The 24,865-nt window shown below is 41.5% G+C and overlaps 2 protein-coding genes across 3 annotated transcripts; one reads left to right on the top strand and one right to left on the bottom strand.

The window, feature by feature from the left end:
• Window positions 1–618: 618 nt before the first annotated feature.
• Window positions 619–14,365, bottom strand: OSER1 (oxidative stress responsive serine rich 1). Its single transcript, XM_067554341.1, has 4 exons — window positions 14,195–14,365; window positions 8,220–8,335; window positions 2,862–2,975; window positions 619–1,981 (listed from the first exon to the last, which is right to left on the bottom strand). Exons 2-4 carry the CDS (start codon window positions 8,327–8,329, stop codon window positions 1,288–1,290), a joined length of 918 nt encoding a protein of 305 aa, XP_067410442.1. The 5' UTR covers window positions 8,330–8,335; window positions 14,195–14,365; the 3' UTR covers window positions 619–1,287.
• Window positions 14,366–14,443: 78 nt separating this feature from the next.
• Window positions 14,444–22,895, top strand: LOC137157132 (oxidative stress-responsive serine-rich protein 1-like). Of its 2 annotated transcripts, XM_067554342.1 has the most exons (4): window positions 14,444–14,560; window positions 19,253–19,373; window positions 20,047–20,157; window positions 22,025–22,895. In XM_067554342.1, exons 2-4 carry the CDS (start codon window positions 19,297–19,299, stop codon window positions 22,725–22,727), a joined length of 891 nt encoding a protein of 296 aa, XP_067410443.1. In that variant the 5' UTR covers window positions 14,444–14,560; window positions 19,253–19,296; the 3' UTR covers window positions 22,728–22,895. The 2 variants fall into 2 exon arrangements, with proteins under 2 accessions (XP_067410443.1, XP_067410444.1); XM_067554343.1 differs by lacking the exon at window positions 20,047–20,157.
• Window positions 22,896–24,865: the final 1,970 nt, after the last annotated feature.

Here is a 24,865-nt window from a genome sequence, read left to right on the forward strand (position 1 = left end):
ATCACACTACCCTGGGAAAAACATCCCTAATATTTTTATGTTTTAGTAAAGGGGTTGCTATAGAAAGTGAAAGGAGAACATATGGATGCAGCAGGAATGCCAAGGCTTGGTGACTGACCAAGTGTTAGTTGAAGCCTGCAGGTCTATTATGTCTCAATTCACTATTAAGAAATTAGCAATTGCAGGGAGGAAAAATATTTGGGTATTTTTGTCTAACCACAAACAAGATTACAGTGGAGGAAGGGTGTGCAGAGAAAGCACACAGAAGAAGTTGGTAAATGCTAATCTGGGTCTTTTGATGAACTTTTAAAAAAACAAACAAACTGCAAAGGAGTCAACTCACCTCATCAATTGTTTTTCCTTTGGCTATTAATGAGGAACAATTACATTCAAGACACAAAGCCATCTATTTCTGCTGTGGCAGACAAAGGTAGAATCTACTGCACCTTATTACATTTCTCAATAGCAAGCTCTGATTATCTAAATTATTTCTCTGATTGGGAAGCCTTGTGTGATAGTACCTCTTGCAACGTTAATACTAGCACCTGATACTGTATTAACTTGAAGAATAGGGGAGCTGTGGAGAAAGGAAAAAGGAAGAAAAGGTCAGAGACAAAGTATGAAGAGAAAGTTTATCCTACTGGAAACAAAGCTGTTTAATCATAAACAAGCAACATTGCACCCGCCAAGAAAAGCAAATTCAGGCACCTGGAAATAATTAGAGCAATAGATGTGAAGATAAAGGAAAAAATGGGGCATGACCCCTACTTTTAAAGTTTTCCCATAATTTGGTGAGATTGGGGATACACAGCCCCACTTGACAAGTTTCCAAAGCTAAACCTGAATCCATAGCTGCCTACATAAGAGTTGCAATCCAACATCAAAAAGGGATCTCAGATGAGCTAAGATGCAGCATCAGGCTTCTCAGATGAAGAGGTCTGATCCCATACAGCTCTTTCTATTGACTGGTCTCAGCAATAATGTAAAACTGCAGGATTTAAAAAACAAAAAACGACTGTCAATCAATGCAGAATTTCCCAAGTTATCTGTTCCTTAAGCAGATATGGGAAGAGACAGTTCTCTAAGAAAACCAACAACCATTCTTGGGTTAGAACTATCAGAGTTCTAAATTAAGGTGTTTTTGTCTGGTTAAAATAATGAAAGTTAGCTGAGATGCAAAGACGTGTTTTTATTGCAAGCACAGTGAGCTGGGAGTGGATTGCTTCTTATGTGGAGTGTGACTGAGGGCAAATTTTAATCAAACCCTTTCTCTAAAGTACACTGCTGTCAAGTGTACATCATTTCTGCCATGTGAGACATTTTCTTGGGAATATATAAGTAATATTCCATGTATCCTGAAAGGTCTTCAATAGTCACATCATCCACATAGGCCCTTGCTTGCTCAGAGCAAGATCGTGGACAGCTTGAGGGAGTTCTTGATGGCAAAGGCTGGGAGTGGTCATGAACAACTTTTCTTTCAGGTGCCAATGGGATGGTGTTCTGCAAGCCGGAGAATTTGTACACTTCCATGTCTTGCCACCGGTTACACTGACAGGCCTTGTCCATGCATGCACATAGCTTACTCTTGTTTTGTTTGGACACAGACTGGAAGTCAGAAAGATCTGTGGCCTCTAGATTTGCTTTGGACACCAGAGAAACAGCAACAGAAGAGTTTTCCTGTTTGTTCTCTGGCACTGGTTCTGCGACGGAAACTCCCGAATACTCAGCACCAACTCCTTTGTGGCCAGCACCATCAAGAGCAGGACTGGATTGTTCATTTGCACAGAATTCCTTTGGGACTGGCACCCCTAATCCGGTGCTGTTGTCTGGAGTGTCAATCTGGCTCTTGTGCACCAGATGGCTGCACACAGAAGGTGTTTTTGAACTGCAGTGAATAAATTTAGGAAGATGAAGGATTGGAGATTTAGAACGCCTGCGACGCTGGGTTCTCACGGCTCCTCTTGAAGGTTTCCTCATAGACCTAGCAGTAGAAGACACACAAGTGAGTGTTTACTCTATAACCAGTTGTAAATACTATTTCCTTTCTGTGAATCATGGTAGAAAAAGTATTTAAAAAGCAACTTCCTCCACTATATTTATATCACATTTTAATGAGTGCCAGTAGCATCTACTGAAGTTTACAGAACAGATGTACAAAGTCCTTGCCTTGGAGATTGTACAAACTAACTCAGACAGACCTGATACCAGTTCTGGTAAACTATAGGTGTGGAACTAGCACCTGAGAAATCAATGTAAAAGACAACAAATAAAGGAGGAATTTGAAAGAGGAGAGGGAGGGTACTTAACACATGGGATGAAAGAACACCACAGGGAGCACATGAAAGTAGTAGTGATTCAAGAATCGATGAAACGACAATGCTTTACATTTCCAAACTTCTGTTAAAAAGCTGCATAAGCATTAAGGAAATAAAAGACATCAGGTTCTTTAGATGCCCCTAAGGATCTGTTCTGATATGTTATGCAGTTATGAGGCCAAATGATTCTTCAAGAAAGGATTCATGATTTAAAGTGATCATTTCCAAGAAGAAGAGCTTGCTGGATACATTTACAGTGCTCCTGTTCCTAATGCTGGTGGGGCTGCAGAATTTAGAACTTCACCCATAGCTCAGAGATGTTTCACTTTCACTTTGTATATTTAGAAACAGAACACTAATGACATGGGAATGAGGGGAAATGGATGATGTTTGCTTTTAAAGTGAAAATAAAAAATGTAAAATGTTTGTAAACAAGTCTGTTTAGAATCCTAAACCAGTAACAGAACTGGGTAATTAGAGTTAAAATAATTTCAGTTCATTTACATTTAAAACAGTTCAATCCGTCCCAGGCTGCCCTCTTCTTACCCATGCCAGACTTCTTTAGATGTGCACACATTCTTAGGTTTGGTTTCATCTGTAGTTGTTCTAGCCAGTGCTCTTGGACTTGTACCCTCAGCCACAGGAAGAGAAGCAGTGGACCTGAAAAAGGAACATAAATACAGTGCCATTAACTTAAGAGAATGAGAAACACGTCAAAATACTGTAGAGAGGTTATGAATTCTCTTTCCCAAAAACATATTCCTATGTAACCAGAAATACCTTAAGCAAACTGTCTCCTTAAAGCTTCAGTGAACCACTAAATCAGAAAAGACAGTGTGTTAGTCTGTAATTGAAGTGTTAAAAATTCACGCAGTAAATTTTCATAGTGAGCCACCAGTATGTGAATATACATAAATTAAGTAAACAAATGGTGATATTGTAGTAACCTGTGTAATGAATAGTAGGGTGAAGAAGAACACATCTGTTATATCACATTGTTTAATTTTGAAGTCTAAACTCTGCCGGGCAGGGATCATGGTTTTTCATTTGTCCTGTAAGGTCTTAGCACACCTTTTGGCACTAAAATTAATAAATATAAATTAAGATTATAACAGTTCCAGTCAGCCTTATTTACTAAACCATGTTTTGTCACAAGCTGTTAGCCAAAATGATACCTGCAATTACCTATTAACAGGGGCCAAGAAAACACCAATAAATATACGATAGGGAATAATGTGTCTGAGCCAAAAAGTCTTTTCTATGGCTTCATTCTATAATGCTCAAATATCACACAGATGTAAAATGGGTTAAGTGTGGACAAACAACATTACAACCATGTTCAGGCAGGTTAGAAAACGGTTTTAAAAGCAGATTACTAGCAGTCGAATGGACAGAGGCTTACAGAATCCAGTTTCTTTCTGAAGCTTATATATTGCTGCCCATTGCTGGAGACCAGAAGTGAAGTTAGATTTAACTAGAGCATGGCTTCCATGATCAGTAGATGAATGCTTAAAACCCATGTTTTCTGAATCCACTAAGTGTAAAAATGGATTAGCTTTCTACATGGAGGTTTTCAGTCTGGAGAATCCCAAAGCACTTTACACATGGGTGATCCACAATCAGCTATCAAAGTGAAATGCAGCAGCCCTCAAATGGTGTACAACACTACTGTACTATGTTCATCACTCACAGACTGATGTAAGCTCTCTCATTACAACACTCCTGTACTAGTGTTGTAATGAGAAAGTTTACATCAGTCTGTATGCTTTTACTAACTCAAGTCTACTTCAGCACCATTCTTTGTATCTTACTAAAATACTTGGGCCCCTAATGCAAAAATGTGAGTTTTCTTTAAGTACAGGGAAAGTCTCCCCACAAAGGAGAATCTGAAGACACTATGATTTGGAATATATGACAATAGTAAGCCTGCTCCATTATCCTTTTTTTCTGGGCGACTTCCACTTGATACTCTACAAAAGCAGAGCTACCTGCTGAATAAAACATATCCAACATAACTAGATATAGAGTCCAGAATAGAAAAACCAAGTATTCCACTTCAAAAAACTTAAGTATGGAAGTCCAATGTGATTAGCAAAAACACCAAACTTAAGATCTTTAGAAGCAATATCATAAGTGTCCTTATGGAGAAGGGTCATGGAAAAATAGTAAGTCCATCCAATGCAAATTTGAACAGCTTTCAATGAAGATATCTGCATAGTACATTTAAAGTAAAACGGACTGAGAGCAACTAATGAAAAGGTCCTAGTATGGCACAACCACCTACAAATAATACAGACAAAAGATGTCTCAGATATGTCCACCTCAAGAATGCCCTAAATAAGCATTTATTTGGTGACTAGAGGGCAAGACACAGAGAGGCACACTCCATAGCACAATAATGACTGAAGCAGCATTATTACATCTGAATATAAAAAATCTGGATGAACACGTCCAGGACAGGGGTGACTGGTGCTGTTTTACTTCTGCCTTATACACTTGATAGTGTGAGAAGAATAATGAATATAACTGAACTAAATCTTAAATTAGGAAAAATCAACCTGAGTAACAGGGTAGAAAAGATTCTGTAGATGAAAGGGAAAAAATTGCTAGTGTCGATTACACTTAGGTGAAAATTGGGCTAGGGAGGAAAGGATGTCCATGGAGTTTCTCAGAATTTTGATTAAATGCTTAGGAACACTGTACTGATACCACAATCCACTGTCAAACAGTTTTTAAACAAATAATTGGAATGGCGGCTATTTAGCTACTAGCTTTTAAATCAGATCTTCACACTGCAACTCTAACAGTGTACACAGCCTTAAATTGAGTTTTTCCTAGAGAAACAGGCTCCAGAAAGTGCCTCACCTTTATAGCCACAAAGATAAACAAGTCTTAAAGCCAGTCTTTCCTAAATATAAACATTCCTTGGCTATAAAAAAATTGTTTATCTGGAACACACTAGTCCCTGTATACATGGAGAATGTTAGCTATATGAAACTCTTCTCACTATTGTAGATCTGATCAACAGAACTGCAAGGTTAAAGTACATTATATTTTCAAAGTTTTGGCTTAAGTAGATTTGAAGATTTACTAGCCTCTCCACCCACATTTTTAAAGCTGCATACAGTTTGTACACAGCTGCTATAATTGAGTATGCAGTTAGTCAATGGGCAAGTGCAAATTAAGGTTGCAATTCTGAAAATTTAGGCCCATGTCTATCAATCTTCTGGAAAGCCTTACAATACAGGTCAGGAAAGCATACTCTCTCTCCCACTACCTCAAAAAACTGTTCATACAGTTTCATAACGAATTGCTCATACAACTCTCATAACAGGAACCAGTTAATCTGGAAGATAAAATGAGCAGTAACAGACGAGGGGAAGGTGAAGCATGAGGTCATGTAAGAGTCTAGCAGTGGGGAAAATAAATGACAATTCAAAAGCTGAAGGCAGAGAAGAGATGGATTTTGAACTGCATTTTAAAAAGGGAGTAAGGTATCACAATGAAGCAGACCAGGGAATACCCAAGTAGTCAATGGAAGGGCAGCAAGACTTTATAAGAAGAAAACATGCCTCATTTAATGAAAAAAACAGTAGGGTCTGGACTAAAACTGCTTTAAGATGAAGACTACATATCAGTAACCTAAAGTATTTAGCTCACTTGACAAATGTAAGGCAGCTCTGAGCTACTGCCATGACATTTGAGACGACTAGGAATTTATGATGTAGTAACCTCCACTTAGTCACAGCAATGACTCACCCTTCCCACTCCTGTGTCTCATCGCTACCATGTCCTCTAGTTTCATATATCCAATTCATGGATCATTAATCTTTGCTCATAAGGCACTTTTGTGGAAAGTCCAAGTATTATACAGCAACCAACTCCGAACAGCAGTGTTTCTACAAGGACTTGGATATTTTAAGTTTACCCAAAGTGGCCTTTATCCTTACATATTTTGGTCCTCTCCCAAATACGGGAAATAAAATACTAGATATGTTTTATTGTACCGCACCTGTAAAGAAAAGTCCTTGTGGACATTATATGTTTGTAAAATATTGTTATAATACTTCACTTCTAAGTACTTTAGAATAAGGTTAATACCCACATTTGTATACACAGGAAAACTTGGGTACAGACAGCTGAAGTGAATCAAATAAGGGAATACAGTGAGTGTCAAGGTCAGGATTAGAATGCAAGTTGAGAATATTTAAACATGAGACATTTCTCATGGGATTATTTTCAGGCTCTTTGCAAGTTGCAAGTGTTTGAGTTTTGAGATTACGAATTTATTGTGATTAAACAAAATCAGTATCCAACTTCAGATTTTAAATGAGATAAAACCAATTTGTTAAAGATCAAATCAGAGATCATTGGACTAAACATGCAGATACTTGATAAATGCAGAGTGTTCCTTTATTTATGAGGCTTCTTAAGTGTCAAAAGTAGGATGTTATAAATCCATCTCAAACCCCTATTTTCAAGGCGTTGTAATAGCCCAGAGTATCCTTTCAGGCTGAGGGTTGACACACTGGATTTCAGCCAACCAGGGAATTATTTTGCAACACTAGCACTACATTGGTTCAGACTGGAGTTGGATGTTTCCTGTGAAGTGAAATTCAGTCCTTATACCCTGTCTTGGGCCTTTTCTAAATGTCAACTGGGCTGAGCCAAGATATTAACATTCAGAAAGCAGCTTCTCTTTCTACTGTAACTGCTTTGAACACAGACCAGTCAACTGGAGACTGAATGTGGAAGAGATCGTATCAGCCCTTAGAACTCACCTTATTGGAAAAGAGGTGAAGCATATTGAAGAGCAGGGCATATGCAGGGAAAGGGATTGTATTGTCATAGATTTCCAGTGAGTCTGGTCAATTGTATTGAAAGACCTTGAATATACTAGGGCTCTCTGAGGCTTCCAGTATTATCCTCACCAGCTTGAAACTGACTGAGGCCTTGTCTATACTTGGATTTTAATCACCTGTTCAGTTGCTTCAGTGCAAATTGCTTATGTGTTATTCACACCAGCCCAATTTTCGCTTTTTTCAAACCAAGGAAGGCTGCATCACTGCAAATCATGCTGCTCTGGTGTAAACTGTACCTATATTAGGAATTTGCACTGGTGACACCAGTGGCTGAAATTCCAGCGTACACTAGGCCTAAGAGTTGAGGCTTGACAATTGTGTCGAGTGTTCTTTTATTAAGTAGGAGAGGATTCCATCTTGAGAATTAAAGTTGAGACGGACAGACTCCTTATGCGCTATTATTGTGGAGCAGTGAGTCAAGTACTGCACATCAGATCACCCAGGTAAGGAGAAGACATACAACATCCTCCCTTTCATTGTTTTCTGCTATAGAAAATATTATTCTTTGAGACTAGAGTCCAATGGTGGTAATGCTGGATTCCTACATCACCTCACCAGTATTTTCATGTTGATGTGAAAAGACCACTTAATTCAAGGGGGTAAGAAGGGAGTCCATTTCCATGGCTCAATTAAATGGTTGGCCTTGCTGATAGCATTGCCAATAAACACTAATTACATTAGTAGCATTCTAGTAATGTGCACGTCCTTTGATAACCAGGGCTCAGACCAAACTCATTCCATATGGACAACCAACTGACTGCTATCAAATTGTGGCAACTTTTAGTCACTGCTAGCCCAGGTTGGACTTGAACCAGTAACCTAGATGTAATGTGACCTGTATCCCATTTACTAATCCACACAGCTATACAGCCCGCTGATTATAGATTTTTTTTTTTTAATTTCAAATTTGTTGTGCTACACAGTTAAGCCAGCCACTACCTCATCCTTTGGTATCCACTCAATCGCTTTAGATTTGTAGAGTGGTTCTCTAGCAGTCCACTCGTTACATAGTCCCTCAATAGCTCATTATATGCTTGCTTACCCTGCTGCATCAACTCTTAGCTTTTTGAAAGCTGTCTGAAGACTTTCTTCTTCTCCATCCTTAGCTTCTGTTTTCATCCTTGGCACGGAGAGTGCTGACAGAGTTACCATATAGTGCTGAAAACAGAAAGTGAGTGTATGAAAATAAAATGGAGACAACCAGCACTGTTGTCTTTACTACAATTGCCCACCATCATCATAACTCACAAGAAATAAATTCTGAGTAGCAAACTAGCATACATGCAGCCCTACTTACTGTACTAAGACATTTCTGTGAGATGATTCAGAAAGAGGAGCAGGAAGATACGCAAGAATGAGTGTCATCATCATCTAGAACAGTTCAGGCAAATAAAAACCTTTAGAGTAAAATAATTTGGTGTCAATACTGAGCCAAGTGGGGTCAGGGATGGGATAGATCTCTTCAATGCGGGAGTTTTCTATGGATTCCTATACTTAGTTCCACTGTAACAAACTCCATTTCAGAAGCAGTAGAAGAAACAAGGAGAGCCAGCACCATGGTCCCAGTCAACTTTCTGTAGGCCACTGCTGGTCCAGTTTGGGAACCTCTGCCGCACAGTATAGTCTTTGGGGCTCTGTCCTGTTTTAAAAAGTCTCAAATGATATGGCTTTCACCACTTCCCTTGAAGACTACTCAACAAACCAGGGATACGTCTACACCAATGGTTCCCAACCTGGTGTGCGGGTCCCCCTTGGGGGGGGGTACCAAAGATTACAGGGGGTCCATGAGGCTTCGGTAATATTCAGGTCATTTAGCCCCCGAGTCCCGTGCCGGCTGGAGTGAAGAAGCAGCCCCTCCAAGGGAGCAGCAGCCCTGAGCTCCACTCCAGCTGGAACGGAGAAGCAGCCCCCCACAGGCCAGGCAGGTGGGACCTGGAGCAGCCCCATGACGGGTGGGACCTGGAGCAGCCCTGACCAACCCGCCAGAGACCACCTCCATTACCCTCAGTCCATTAGGGATGGGAAGAGGTGGGGCCACACAGATCATGCAGTGGTGGCTGTGCCAGGCAAGGCTTAGCTTCTTACTCAGTAAGAGTAATTTATTATTATTAATGTAATTTAGTGTTATCATCATCATAATATGCATTTCCAGGGGTTGTGTGTTTATGGCCAGTGAGGGGGGAACTGGGGCGGGCGCATGTTTTACCTAGTGTTAACTAGGTAGGGCTTTCACTCAAAAAGGTTGAGAACCACTGGTCTACACTACAGCAGCATAGCGATGGTGCTGCAGCTATGCCACTGTAGCACTACAGTGTTGATTCTTCCTACAGCCGACAGAAGAGGGTTTTCAGTTTACACGTCCGTCTGAGAGGCAGCAGCTAGGTTGACAAAAGAATGCTTCCATTGATCAAGCTGCATCTATATCAGGGGTTAGGTTGACCTAACTACAATGCTCAGGGTGCAAAACTTTTCATGACCCTGAGCAACAAGGATAGGTTGATTTAATTTTTAAGTGTAGACCAGGCCTAGATTCCAGCCTCAGGAAGTTCTACTACAGGTTCAGCGCAAATCTTCCATTTCTTAATTTCAATTTTTTTTACTTTGTTATATCCTAGCATTTCATACTAATTATCTCCTCTTGGATGTTTAAGACCCAAAAACTATTTGTAGACTTGTGTCCCTTACTGTCCATGCAACTACCAGTCACTTGACCTATTGGACATCAATCCTTACAACCTCTCAATCATTTTAATAATCTCTGTTGCTTTTCTTCAGCTCTTTCCAATTTGTCAATATTTCACTGGTAATCAGTTGCCTAAAACCAAATTAGTAATTGTTCTAATGCTTTAAACAATCTAAAACAAGTTTTTAAATACTTGGTGTTTAAAATGATGTTTTATTGATTGGTAAATACTAGACCAGTATGGTTAAAATGATTCTTTTAATTTGTAAGTACTCCATATACTTCTGTGGAAGAGTCCTATGAAACTAATCTTTGATATGACAGATATAAATGGAATATTGACCACTGTAGAGCTGAGTTCTCAAGTCACTACAGAGATAGACACCAAAGAGCAACAGATATTAAGTAGCTTTCATTATGGTAGTTGATAAGGGCTATTAAATAAAGCTATTAGCACAATATTACATACATTGGTATTTGAATACTACATTTGCTAAATTAATTCTAACTTGTATACCCTGGAAGAGACAGAATAAGTTTAGGTGAAAGAGGACTGCAGCTAAATAGTCACACAGATTCTCAAGAGACAAAATGAAACAAGTAAATATAGAAGGGTTAATTCTGCCACCTGAAAATCTCATTTCTACCTGGCCCCCCTCAAATCTCCCAGCTGGTGTGTCTCCTGCTTGCTCTGCAATGCCTTCATTCAAATATATTCCTTAGCTGCTAGTTGGGTGACATTATGACACATCCAAAAAGATGGATGTGTCATAATATGTTTGATGCACATACTATGAATTGAGTCAGGCAGCCAGTAAACACAAGGAGAAGTAACTGAATACAAAACTGGTCACTGCAATATTCATCTGAGCAAAAAAGTGAGAGAAAATTAACAAAACAGGTTGGTTTATAGGACACTCTTAATCAGATACTGGTACCACTTTGTGTGATGTTTGCTTACTCAAGCTCCATTTCCTTGGGTTAAACAATTTCTGTCACAAATCCAATGTGGGGCTTGCCCAATAAAATAATTCTTCTCTGTCCCAATGAAAAGATCTCCTTATAAACAGCTTATACCTTCTTGCCAATTTTAGACTGATAGGGAGTTAAATTTGAAGCTTTATGCTAGAACACTTTACATCATGGCAGCCTGAGAGGCGCAACAGCAGTTAACAAGGAAATGGGGCAAAAATTTTAAAAAACAGTTAAAAAAGATGTTTAATATAGTGGCAGTTTTAGATTTGGTGGAAATTTTAGAAGATATATGGTCCTGTTGTTTTTATTCGCTGGAAACAGAGCAGTACAGAGTGAAATTAAATTGATAGTGAATTTGTTCACACAAAGCCTTATGCATTTTATGATAAATTGGCAGGATGAATTTAAGTCTTTCAGAAGCTGTCCTGATTAGTGAAGATCACACAGAAAGTTTTGGAAATATTAGTTAATACCTGCCAAAATTATATTCTTGTTTTACCTCTGTCTTCAGACTATATAATCTCAACCCATTTCTGTTCTATTGCCTTCAGAGAGAAGCTCACATACTTCTAAGAACCTACTTCTTTTGTGAACAGCAATCACAAGGAACTCACTACCAACTGAAAGGCTGGGCTGTATGAATGTTATTATGCAAACACATTCATTCTCTTTGAGTGGTTTACAACCTTTTTTCATTTACAGACCCCTATAAAAATTTTGAATGGAGGTGCGGCCCACTTTGGAAATCTTAGTCTGTGGAAATCCACTGTTCTATTTCATTTGGAGACCAGTATCTGAAAAGTCTCATGGGGACATTGGACATGAAAAGGTAAGGAGTTTATAAGTGAACAAGGTGGCTAAAAATCAATGATTTTTTAAAATTAAAAAAAAAAAAATCAAAAGAATTGGCTTTTTTTATTTAAATCGGATTAAAAAAAAATCAAATACTAAATGTCTCTCATTTAAAAAAATAAGAGTTTTAATTAAATCTCATCACAAACATGGCTCTAGTCTGTCCAGCCTAACTACCAGCTCTTGCTTCTTGAAAAAGTTTTGGGCTTTCAGTTTCTGTTTCTCAGCAGACTAAGTCACATGTGCAAAGAAAGATGCAGGCTGGATAGGATTGTTATTGTTCTGTGCTTATGTGGTGGTGGAGGTGGGCCAAGCAAGACAGAGGAGTTAGTTAAGACACTGTCTTAAAGGCAGAGAGAGAATATGTTCATCATTTGGTATTATTCACTCCATGCGCAAACGTGGCAAAGATGAGAAGATACTTAGAAGAAATGGAAAGGTGCTTCTTAACAACATATGGCTGCAGTGCCCACTTAATGCATTTTTTAGCCAAAGACAAGTATGTCTTCTCCAGGAATAAAATAAAATGTTGTTGAAGTCGCAAAATACTTCCACAACAACCATTTTGCTTCAGCTTCACTGAAGAGAGCAAGAGGATCCAAACTAATTCTCCCTCAAGTTCGATGGAATTCTGTGGTTGATTGTTTTGAACAATTTATTAAGAACTGGCCTATTCTCATAAAGCTTTGTGCAGAAAACCATGATAAACAGATGGAAGTATCTCATCCAAAGTATCTAACATTGGATTAAAGAAGAATGTAGAGGATATGCTCAGTATACTGAAGCCTATATCCATAGCCTTAAACAAACTTCAGAGAAATTGTGCTGCATTGCTGGTGCTGTCGCACTTCAAGAGACATTGAAGGAAGAAATACCTCAACAGAAAGTTAAACTGCGGCAATAAAGAAGCAAATGGATCAAGCACTAACTTCACCTCATTTTCTTGCGAACAGTCTCGATCCCAGACAGAAAGGTAGATGCCTAACTTCTGAAGATGCTGCTGCCATGGCATGGGCATCTCAAAATCACTCCTCAGTTATGCCAGTCATAATAAATTTCAGGGCTGGAGTGGAACCATCTAAACAGTACATGTTTACTGATGATGTTTTGAACAAAGTCACTCTCCTGAACTGGTGGAAATCATTAGCCAGGCACCTTGAAACAGAGTTCCTTCAATTGCTAAGCCAACTTTTCACAGCAGTAGCGTCCTCTGCAGGCATAGAGAGAATATTTTCATCGTTTGGTATTATTCACTCAAAGCTAAGAAATCAACTGGGAGTTGAAAATGCAGGAAAACTCGTATTTCTGTTTCAGTCTATGAATAAAAATGACAGTGAGAGTGGGAAAGAGGAGAGCTAGTTGTAGACGTTTTAAGGACAGAGTACATTTAGTGTTGTGATGACTTCTGTTGGAGTTAATAACATTTGAAAATAAAAAAGAGTTTAAGGACAGCCATCAGCCAGCAACTCAGGAGACTGCTGAAACTGCAAATGTGAACCATTTATGTCACATTTAAGATTTAGTTTAATAAAATACAAGTGTTATTGTGTTTGTGTGTGTGATTTAGTTCTTACCATTCCTAATGTACTGCTGCTGCATCTGCAGCTTGACACAGGTAATGAGTGTTATGTACTATTTCCTAAATTAATAAAAATAAGTTATCTAAAAAATTATACAAAGTATACCCTTATAGATGCTATATAAAATGCTGTATTGAGTTGTAAATTAACATGTTTTAGTGATCAGATTTACACCATTGTTTAAGAAATGTGAAAAAGTATCAGTGGGAAACTTGATTTAAATCAATGATTTTCTTGGTGATTTAAATCCCCTTGATTAAATCAATCCACCCTGAATGTGAATAAAACAGAAACGAGCCATCAGTGCGTCCGTCCCCAGTTCCTGCAGTGGCAGGCTACGATTGAGGTACGGAGGGTAGCCCAGCCTGAAGGAGGATCAGACACTTATAAACGCTACCTGTAAGGCCAGGAGCTGCCATCGGAGCCCAGCGGGTTCTCCGGGCCCCAGGCCGTCATCCGGTCAGTGGCTGGAGAGTCAGACTGAAATTTAGCGCTTTTTATCTTCCACTCGTTCACCGCCCTTGGACGGCAGCAGCCGACGGGAGCTCGGCGCTTGAGTCCCCCCCAGCCGTACCCCCACCTCCACTGCCCGCCCGCCCTTCCACTCCCAGGCCCCCAGCCCAGCGCGATGTGCCCCTCAGCGGGGACCGGCCTGCCCGGCCGGGGTGACTCAGCACCAACCGCGCTCACCCGGAGGAAGCGGACAGCCGAGGGCCACCGCTCGGCCAAGAGAGAGAAGGACCCGCACGAGGGCGGCTCCCGGCTGGCTGGGGACGGTCCTGCCGCGCGGACACAGCCCGCCGACCGGGAGCCGCAGCAGGCGCTGGCCCCGGAGGAAGGGGCAGGACAGCCGCCCCAGAAGGGGGCACCTGGCAGGGAGGACAAGCCGGGCAAGGGGGAGGCTGCTGCCCCACCCAACGCACTTACCTCGCTCAGCCCCGCGGAGAAAGAGCCTGCAGAGGCCCCGAGACCCAGCGGCGTCCGCTCCTCCGCGGCGGGAGCCGCCGTTTAGGGTCCGACTAACCCGGATGGGAAACCCTTCACAAAGGGAACGGGCGCCACCAGTCGACGACAGTTCGGACGGGACTATGCAACCCTCCAGCACGCATGCGCTCTCCGGACAGGCGGGGGGCGGAGAAACACAAAGCGCGCATGCGCAACACCCGCAGGGGCGCAGGGGAAGAGCGCATCTGAGCATGCGCCTCGGCCATCCTGCTCCTCGCGTGCGCTTCCGTCACTTCCTGTTGTTTTTATTCCCCCCTTCCGAGAGCGAGTCTTGGAGCAGGCCCTTTGGTGAGTGACGCATCCGGGGAGGGCTGGTCTCACCACCCCTTATTCCTCCCGCACCGGTCCCCGTCCCGTGCCGTGCCCCTTTTCGCAGAGGAAGAATCGGAGCCGCGGGCGGGGGGTGGGGTCTGGCGCGGGCAACCCTAGAAGGCCTGGAGATGACGTAGGGGGGCCTTCTCCCGGGCATAGTGCTGCGCTATCTCTGAGGGGAGCTCTGCTGCCGCCGCTCAGGCGCTGTCCAGCGCCACTGAGTTCGCATCGCAGGTGGGGGAGAAAAGGAGGGGTAGGGTGGCCAGATAGAAAGTATGAAAAATAGGGACAGAGCGGGGGGAATAGGCGCCTGTATAAGTAAAATCCCCGAAAATTGGGACTGTCCCTATCAAATCAGGACATCTGGTATCCCTAGGGTGGGGAACGGTGCCCCCCTCGGCTGTGGGAGGCAGGAGCATCCACAGCGCCTCTGGGCTGCCTGATGGCAGCTTGTATTTCTCTGGAGGCCCCTGTGGTGCTCGGTGCTGTAGGTACATCGCCAAATGGCAGGCGGCCCCTGCCTCACAGAACTGCTCTGCCCTTGGGTTTGCGCGGTGAGCTGGGCAGCAGAGCGCTCTGGGCCCAGCTGCTATAGGGCATCGCCCACCCCTGAGCCAGTTCCCTGCAGTTTGAGTGGGCCTTTTCCCTCCAGCGCCAAGAGAGACATGCAGAGAACAAGGGGAGCGGGGAGCTGCTGCTCTTCATGCAGCAGCATGACAGAAGGTCTGTAGGAGTGAGGCCTGAGCTATACACATGGGTTTTGCAGTGTAACTGTCGGTCAGGGCTGTGGTTTTTCATGAAAATAGTTATATCAGTACAAGTCCAAGTGCAGACACGGCTATACCAGTGTAATGGTACTTTATACCAGTACAGGTTATTCCCCTTCATATATGTGAATAAGATATCATTGTAAGCATGTTTATATCAATATAACTGTGTCTACACTAATTAAGGGTTGCACTACTTCAGCTGTGCTGTTCAGTTAAAGCATACAATGTTTGTATGTAGAAATGCCTGAGTCAAATTCAAAACAAAATGGTTGGGAAATAAAGTAGGGGTCACTTCTCAAAGAAGGTTGTGTGGAAGTGTCATTGCTGGGTTCCATGTTTGTGTCTCGATGTGTTTTTTCGTACGTACAAGTGCCACAAATTCATACTGGACTGAGTCAAATCAAATTGCAGGTTATGGAGATTTAAATTATGCCTTCACAGTCACCAGTGTAGCATCATTACCTTGAGTTATCTTCCATGGTTTTATATGCCCTGAGGACAGAAATTGGGCAAGCAATTGGAATGTGGTTAACAATTCTGTTGATGCATGAGCTACCAGAACAGGATCTCATTTCCTCTCCTAGAGCTGTGCAGAGCTAGCAGTAGTAAACAGTAATAAAAATGTATATTTGCTAGAAAACTAAGCAGATATGACGAAACACACAGAACAGATCCATATGGTAAGGAAATGACATTTTATAGTCACCTTTTAGAGAAGGTTCACACTTGTGACGTTTTCTTCACAACCTGTGTATTTTCTATTTGTCTATGAAAAACACTATACTATACTTTACATTATAAAAAGCCTAGATAGATAGAATGGAACCAGCAACACAACAGGTGTACATTCTGAGAGAGCTCCCCTTAAATACATCAGGGATGGCATGCTGAAGGGCAACTCAGCTGCACAAGAAGTATGGCTTTTGGCAGTGTGCGGCATGCAATATTTTATTGCATCTGATAAATTATTGTTAAATGTAATACATTTAAAACAGCTATTAAATTAAATTAAAGTAGATGAGTTTTCACTACAAAAAGTGTCAGTTGTCAATTACCTTCCTGTCTAGTCTAATATTTGCAGGCACATTGCATATCTTTATACTTACCTACTTAAAGAGCCATTGGGATGTTGTTGAATCAGGGCAGAAAAAGAATGGCAGCACCTGGTTCCAACGCAGGAATCTATAAGCAGAGAGTATGAATGAGGCATTTCTGGCCTGTGTTAGCTCTGAGGTGACTAACTTTGTCTTTCTACTTCCACCCTGAGTTGTTGTTTCTCCTTTTTCCTGCATGTTTTATTGCCACATAGATCCTGTTTTGTATGTGCACTGTGGACTGCAGAGGGAAATGTACTCAAATAATGTTAACTTTCACTTTGCAGCCTATGATGCACATAGAGCAGTGTTTCCCAAATTGTTGGTCCTGACAAAGTTCTAAATGGGACATGAGCCAGGAGCAGAGGGTTAGAAAGTGAGCCCACCCTGTATTCACCCCAAAGCTGCAGTTCCTGTCCCACAGGTCTGGGGCCCAGTTCCTCACTCCAAGAGTTGTGACCTGATGTATGGGGTCGCATTGCCACTCAGGTTTGGCTCTGCCTCCCTTTCATCACAGAGTGGTGGCTGGGCCAAACCTGAGTGTTTCTGCAATTCCATGCACCAGATCATAACACCCAGAGGGGGGAGCTGGGTGCAGTCTATAGGACAAGAGCAGCTACTGCTGTGTGAATGCAGGGCAGGTTTGCTCTCCAACCTTCTACCTTCAGGTCTCCCCTCCACACGAGGCCAAGATTCATGATGTTGTGCCAAAGCAGAGAGGGCTGGTGTGGGTAGTTGGTGCCCCCCATCAGGGCAAAGAGGAAGAGGTGGTGGCAGAAGAGAAGATTCTGGCCTCTTTTCACCTCCCCCCTCCCATATGATTCCTGAGTGGGTTGCAAAAAAAGACCAAAATAAATTGGTGGGTCACCTGAGTAAAAAGTTTGGCAACCACTGACGTAGAATATGAAAGAATAGATTGTTAGAGAACACAGATGATGTCTGAAGACAAAGATCAAGATGATAGTCTTTCTGCTGTGGTGGAAGGAAGTGATCCCTTGATATTAGTTCTTAAACCTATAGGAGAGTTCTCTAGTAGTAGTGGGGTAGTATACAGAAGAGAAAATCTACCTATAAGGACAACATATAGCAGTGAATTTTTAATAGCAAGCACTAGAGTAGAGTAGTAGTCATGTTGCAACAGAACCTCCTCTTCCACCTCAAGGATGGCAGGACTGGGTTGCTGGCTGTGATTAATCTATTCTTGGCCTTGCAATTTCTGCTGTATCATTTTGTAGAGTCTCTTGTTGGATACTGTCCTGTTCCATCAAACATGGAATTTTGGTGTAGAATCTCCAATCAGAGAGTAGTTCTCATGGACTTTTCCCATGGTAGCATGGGTTGTAGTAAGATATGTCAAAAGGAAATGGGTAAGTGCTCTCTTCTCCAGTGTTTTCTTTCTCTAAGTATTAATATGAGAACAAATTCTGTCTCAGAGTTACACACAGAACCAGTGGCACCCACACACAGAGCTAAAGCCTCTTTCACTGGGAGCACTATGCTTCCTTAACCATATAAACTTGAAAATGTTGTCCCTTTTTCTTAGTCCAATATAGCCCAGATGCCTATGGAACTCTCATTGGTTATCATTTCATTCCAGCAATGGGATAAAAATATACTTGTGTGCAGGCTTTGGCCTACCACTTCTTTATGTCAAAAAGTGCTGCTGCCTCTCTGTTACCTCAGGTCTGTCTCACTCTCTTCTGTGTTAGTTGTCTAATCAACAGTGGCCAAATCCTAGATGAATTTAGCCCAACAACTTCTGGTCCTAGAAAGCTATGTGATTTCAGGGGATGGGGCTGCACTTCAGTTTCTATGTTCCTTTCTCTTTTAGATATAACATTCTTTTGTGGCTCAAAGTACTTCCTTAATTTGGCCAAAGCTGTATCACAGTCAATTCTAATGTTTCAAAAATATCCTGCATCAGAATCAACAAAGTCCATTATGAGAGCCCATTTCTGTTCTGGCTTGTCTGCTTCAGAGGCTATCTTTCCTCATTTTCCCAGTGATCGGTGATATTGGGTGATTCTCCAGACACATCAAAGAGTCTAGTAGGAGGTAAATCTTCATTTCAGATGTAATGTTTATAGCACAGCAATGACTGGGTGCACACACAAAGGTACCTGTTTCCAGTAAGTGCTTTATTACCTGTAATGCCTTGTCTAGGCTAGGTGTGGCCTATCTAAAGGAACAGGCTACAAAACAGTACAATTCAATTCACTGTTTAGTCTCTAAATTTTACACTCCTGTCTGTGGTGTAGTCCTGTAGGCTGAAGTTAACACTATTCTGTATGAGTTCAAGATAATGCAGATAATATATGTACTGTTTTATAGGCTTCACTTCTCTTACTCTTTCTCAATAGTTTCTCTTTACCTTATTGACATAAGAGTTCCTCAGTGTGTGTTGGTTCAGCGTGCTGACCAGAAACTACTCAGGAAGGCTGATTGAGGTCAGTGTCCTTTCTGGCAATGACAAGTGCCTCCGTGAAATTGAAATGCCAGAATTACTGTTTTATAAACTGCCAAAGTACACTTTGTGTTAAAACAGTGTGTATGGAAGTGGTGAGACTTTGACTGTAATTCTTCAGAGCAGGAACTGTGTCTTCCTCTGTGTTGTGAACAATGCTGAGTACACAGTTCAGGCTGAACAAATAATAATAATGGAACGGTTCTAATTTGAAGGCAATGGCACTGACACTAGAGGAATGATCCACCATGTTGTGTTTCATTTCAGTTGTGTGGAGTTTAATCAGAGACCAGTAAGTCTTCAGTTCCCAATATTAAATCACAATTTGTATGTTTTTTAGTGCAAGCTATATGGCACAGTCAGTGATACTCTGACAGCTCATCAATGGACTCAGAAGATAAAGACAGAGAGGAAGAAAGTCTGCAGACAGCTTTCAAAAAGCTAAGAGTAGATGCATCAGGGTAAGTGAGCTTGTAGAAAATTATCACAGTTTGTCAAGTTTTAATAAATTAAAAAACACTTTGTACTTCCCTTGTTCAATGCTTTACAGGCCTTACCTAAGCCTCCAACCCACCCGACCCCACCCAGTAAGTAAGGGACATAAAGGAGTCATTTCAATGACCACTGCAATGAAGTTACCTGTGGCATGGAAACATGTCTAATTGTGGGAGTTTTGTGTTAGATGGCTCATTAGACATCTGACTGGCTATTTGCATTTATTGCACTTGGGTGCGCAGTTGAGTGAGTTAGGCATACAAGGCATTTCTGGTAATGCAATTGTATGCTTGCAATTCTGAAAAATAGGGCCTAGAGTCCTATACAGGAATTGCCTTGCATTCCATTTCTGTCTGAGAGGAATAACGAATAGCTAGCCTTTTTACATCTGATGCCACATCTTCCTTCCTTCCCACTAGCTCCTTGGTCTGCTGCGGTAGCCATCCTGTCCTCTTGTTTTCAGTGAAACCATAGGTCTCTGTTTAGCAATCAGCCTGTGACAATAGAAATTGGAACATGGATTTACTTCCATTACCATTAACATATCCTTCTGAGTGGAGCATGGCGCAATATCAATATGCAGACACTTTGAGATATGTTGTGGCACTACCTTAATGTAGCATTTTTCTTCTCACTCAGATCTACTGCATCTCTTACTGTGGGGGAGGGAACAAGTCTGAGAGCACCAATAAGAACAGCTGTGGACGGAGCCAAACCTCAACCTGTCTGTTCCAAAGAGACTTGGCATGGGTAAAACACAGTGTTAATTGAACTGTATATTTATTTCTTGTTATTTAGAGATGATGAAAACATGCATAACATTTCAAACAGGGACTGCTGTTTAATTAAGCAGCTGACCCATGTTATTTTTTCCTTTTTTTGTTCATAGAAACCATCTTGATTCTTTTTAATCCTTTTAACAACCCTTGAAGCAAATGCTGTTTGATTGTCTCCCTTCAAGAGAGAACAGTATCCATATCTGTCATATCTGGGCTAACTGAACCTTTGACCCATCCTGATATCTTTGAGAACACCCTCCTTCAGCTCTCGGGCCTCTAGCTGCTAACTGCCTCTGTGTGATTCTTCCATTCTCAGACCAGGCTCTAGGTATCAGTCCCCTGTTACTAACTGATTACCTCACCAGATCTGACTTATTTCCAGACCCTGGAATTCTGTTCCCTCTGGGGCAATGAAAGAGGTAATCAGTGACCAAACAGCCTCCTTAAAGCAAAGTATTAGTTATTTAGCACAAAAGCATTTAAGGGAAAACAAATCTTAAAAACAATAGAACAGACTGTACGTATATCTACCTCTGCCCACTAAGGCTTACCACTTCTTAGATTTGGGAAGGACCAGTTCTTTCAGACTCCTCCAGAGAGCCTGTCTGTGGCAGCCTGTCTCCCTAGACAGCTGTTGACCAATGACATCCGTCCCCCACCTTTGCAGGAATCAAAATACTTCCTTTTTGTAGCCCTTTGATTTGGGAGGTTTGCAACTTATTGGAAACAGAGGAGACAGGATCCTGGATGCTAGCTCATTGTCTTTCAAGTATGTACCTTGTTCTTATCTATGTTATAGATACATCTTATAGATGTTCTTATCTAGGAAGCCATTGTTTTGCTTCCCTGTTTGTTCTTCCTACAATCCCTATTGAATCCAAGTATTATTGTGTGTTAAACATTCTACAATCCCAATAAAAGTTTACACACACACTCTCAATAACTAGGTTACATATCAATATTCTTAGATTCTTACATAGTGCTCTTACAGGACTGATAACGTTATTCCATATCAGCTCCTCTTCTGTTATCATATCAATTACTGATTCTCAGGAGGATGTATCAATGACAATTGTCATCTCAGTCCTTTACTCTCCTTTCTTGCACCCAGATTCTTAGGTGTCCTGAATGATCATTTTGTAATTTAGTATTAATGAAATAAAACCCAGCATCAGTTCTTTTCTCCTGAGTCTATTGCTGCTTCCCTCAAAACCTACTCAGCTTGGTTCAGTTACAAAAAAAATCCTACTGCAGGAAAGCATCCTTCCTTTGGGGGTATCAGCTTCCTCACAGTCCTTCTTGCAGTACTCTCTAGCTGCTACTCTCCCACTTTCTTCACCGGCTTCCAGCATAAGCTAGGATGGAGGGAAAGTCAGTTCTCTCTCCCCATCCCTCTTTGTGAACGTGTGTTCAGATATCTTGGGTCACATCTCTTCTGTGACATAGAGCACAGCTGCACTAGAGAATTCTGTGCCTCTATACACTTTCTAAATGTAGCCACTCTAAGCTGACAGGAGAGAGCTCTCCTGTCAGCTTAACTACTCCAGCCCTCGCAAGCACTTTCCACATTGGCGCTTATGTCAGTGTAACTTGTGTCGCTCAGGGCTGTGAATAAATCATATAAGTGACGTAAGATGTAGTGTAGGTATAGCCTTAGTCTGCTGAGAGTGTTCAGTTACCACTGGAGGACTGGGGTTTTCTATAGCTGTATAGGTAATTATCATTCAGGTCTGATACTTGACACTGTCTTGCTGTAAGTGAGGTCCTGTTTTGGAAAGCATTAGGCTCTGGAATTGAGTTCTGAATAACCTAATTGTTCATCTTCTGTTCACTGACAGGTGTGTGAGAAAACCCTCCAGAGGGTCAACAAGAACTCAGCGTCGCAGGCGTTCCAAGTCTCCTGTCCTGCATCCTCCCAAGTTTACCTACTGCAGTATGAAAGCATCTTCTGCCCGCAGCCAATTGAAACACAAAAGCCAGCCAGACACTTCAAAGAATAATATCAGCTCAGACATTTGTGTTACAGAAGAACCGTGTGCAGGGGACAGGTACGATTCGTGCTTTGAAGCCAGTGATTGCAGAAGAGTCAGAAATGAACCTTTGGGAGCATCCACAACTGCACAGCCTTTGGAGAATTCAAGAGATAAGTGTGCTGCTGTTTCTTCGTCCTTTGAAACTAACCTGGATTCTAGCCAGCCTTCAGATTTCCAGTCATTATCCATGCCCAGCAATAGCAAGCAGTGCCCTTGTGCGGACAAGGAATGCCAGTGCAAACAGTGGCGAGCCATGGAAGTGTACTCTTTCTCTGGCTTGCGGAGTGTCCTGTCGGAATGTGAAAAGGCAGTGCTAGAAGTCCATTCCCAGTCTCTGCAGAACAAATCACCCTCTGGTATGGCTTCAGCAGGTTCTCCCCGATCTTGTTCTGAGGAAGCTCGAGCCCTTGTGGACGATGTGACAATTGAAGATCTTTCAGGATACATGGAATATTACTTATATATTCCCAAGAAAATGTCCCACATGGCAGAAATGATGTACACTTGACTACAAGGAATCCATTGAGAATCATGGGCTGGAAAGTCAGTGTTAATGGGTGGGTGAAGTGCTCCCTCAGAGCTATGAGTGGGAATTTGGCCATTCTCATTGCTGTGTATTTGCTCAAATGTTTCTTTGCACCATACAGTGTAGTTTTTTAATAAAGTGAAAAACAGATGATAGCCTCTGAACTTAGTGTTTTAAAAGAATGCACTAAACTCTCTACAAACCTCAAAGAATGAATTGTAGATCAGATAAACTCCCCTTTGGTCTGTGCTGTGGACATTTCAGCTGCCTGTACTGCTTTCACTATATATCTTAGAAGAATAGGCTTTTGTGTTTGAAGCAGGGGATTTGTGGTTTTTGGAAGATCTGTTCTCTTTTTAATTGCAACATACTTAAGTCAAACCAGGTCCCAGTAACTTAAAGAAAAAATATGTAGCTAGGGCTCTGCCTTAAACCAGCCCACTTGTGGGGGAAGGATGAGTAAATATTCTGTATGTTGGGCAGGGTCTCTTTCATTGCTGCACCTGAGTATTGGATAGCTGGTTCCACTTGAAGCAAATTTTGAAGCCTTCTTCCTCACCACTATATTTAGAAGTGCAGACTGTAATAGAGCATGTTTCTGCACCCTATATAATAATAGTAATAATAATAGCTCTTTCATAGCACTGTATTTTATAGATGGGGAAAGTGAGGCAGAGCAAAGCAAAGTGATTTCATCAAGGTCACAACGCAGGCCCATAACAGAGCTGACAATAACTCACATCTGAATCCCAGTCCAGTGCCCTATCTACTAGGCCACACTGTGTTTGTAGTAGAAAATCAGCTCCTGTGTACATCACTGGTTTTTCCTCATTGGTTGTTTCTGGGCCAGTATTCCCATAGGCCGTGAGTCTGGAAGGGGCAGAGAGACTTTATACACATCATACAAACTAGATGGTGTAGGACAATAACACTGAAGTTGGATGAAAATTTTCTGTCAGAACATTCTCTTTGCAGAAAGTAGCTCTTTGACTAAACTGAAATCTTCACCAGAAACCACTTTTGTAAAAACACACACACACACACACTCTTCAGTTTTCATTTATCAAAAACTTTGAGGGGGGTGTTAAGTGACCCCCCACCAATTCCATTTTCATTTACTTTTTTTCACTGGGCAAATAATTTCCCAAGCCAGCTCCGCACTCAAAATCAGTTATCGACCCATAGTAGAAGGCAACAGACTGCATGTGCTTTTCCAAGCACTATTGCAATCTCTGCTTGTAAACCTCAAGATCAATGGGCAACATGTTTGGGAGCTACTGCGGTATCTTTACAAATCAGTTGTAGCAGGTGTACATGTCTGTACTTGCATTCTGTGCTGTGGAACCTCAGAATTCCCAGATAAAATATATATACATCTAGAGTTAAGGTTGAGTACAGATCAGTAATTTATGGGTAAATATATTACAAGGAGTTTGTAATTATCCCCCAAACAAGTATGACAAATCCAGGAAGTTCAGAGCTAAACTTTTACTTTAAAAGAAATCCAAACATGCTGCTGTCTGAAAACACAGTTAAGGCACATAAAGGACCATAACTGTAGTGAGGCCATGCAATAACCATACAACTATTATTAAGCCATAATAGTGTTTGTAGTCATAGATTAGATTAAGCTGATTTTTAGACATCAATTTTGACGACTTTTTTCCCCTCATCATGTCACTAGAAGGCATAGTTTGGTTATCTGGGTGCCTTACTTGTGCGTTCCACACCTTACTACAGTTTGGATTTCTTTTAAGTTCAGCCTTAACTCTGAATTTCTTGGCTTGTAATGCTTGTTTCTGATAATTGCAAAATCCCTGTAATGTTGTTATCTTTAAATTCCAGCTCAGTGTTTTTATCTGGAAATTCCTTTGTGTCGCTTTTTATTAATTAAAGTTTAATACATGAATACTAAACAAAGAGAATGATAACATGCAATATATCTAATGGGTTGAAGCTATCTAATATCAGCCTTTACATTTTTTTTTCTTGTAATTTTTAGAGCCAGATTCTGCAGTAGGCTCTCTGCTTCATCATACACTGGAGCAGCACAGACCAGCCAGAGCACAGCTCCTGGCCTCCACATTCCCCTGTACATACACCCAAGTTTCCCTCATGTG

Source organism: Emydura macquarii, unplaced genomic scaffold (assembly GCF_026122565.2).
Source record: "Emydura macquarii macquarii isolate MOO-44397 ecotype Brisbane River unplaced genomic scaffold, CSIRO-AGI_Emac_v2 contig_1483, whole genome shotgun sequence".
NCBI classification, from domain to species: Eukaryota; Metazoa; Chordata; order Testudines; family Chelidae; genus Emydura; species Emydura macquarii.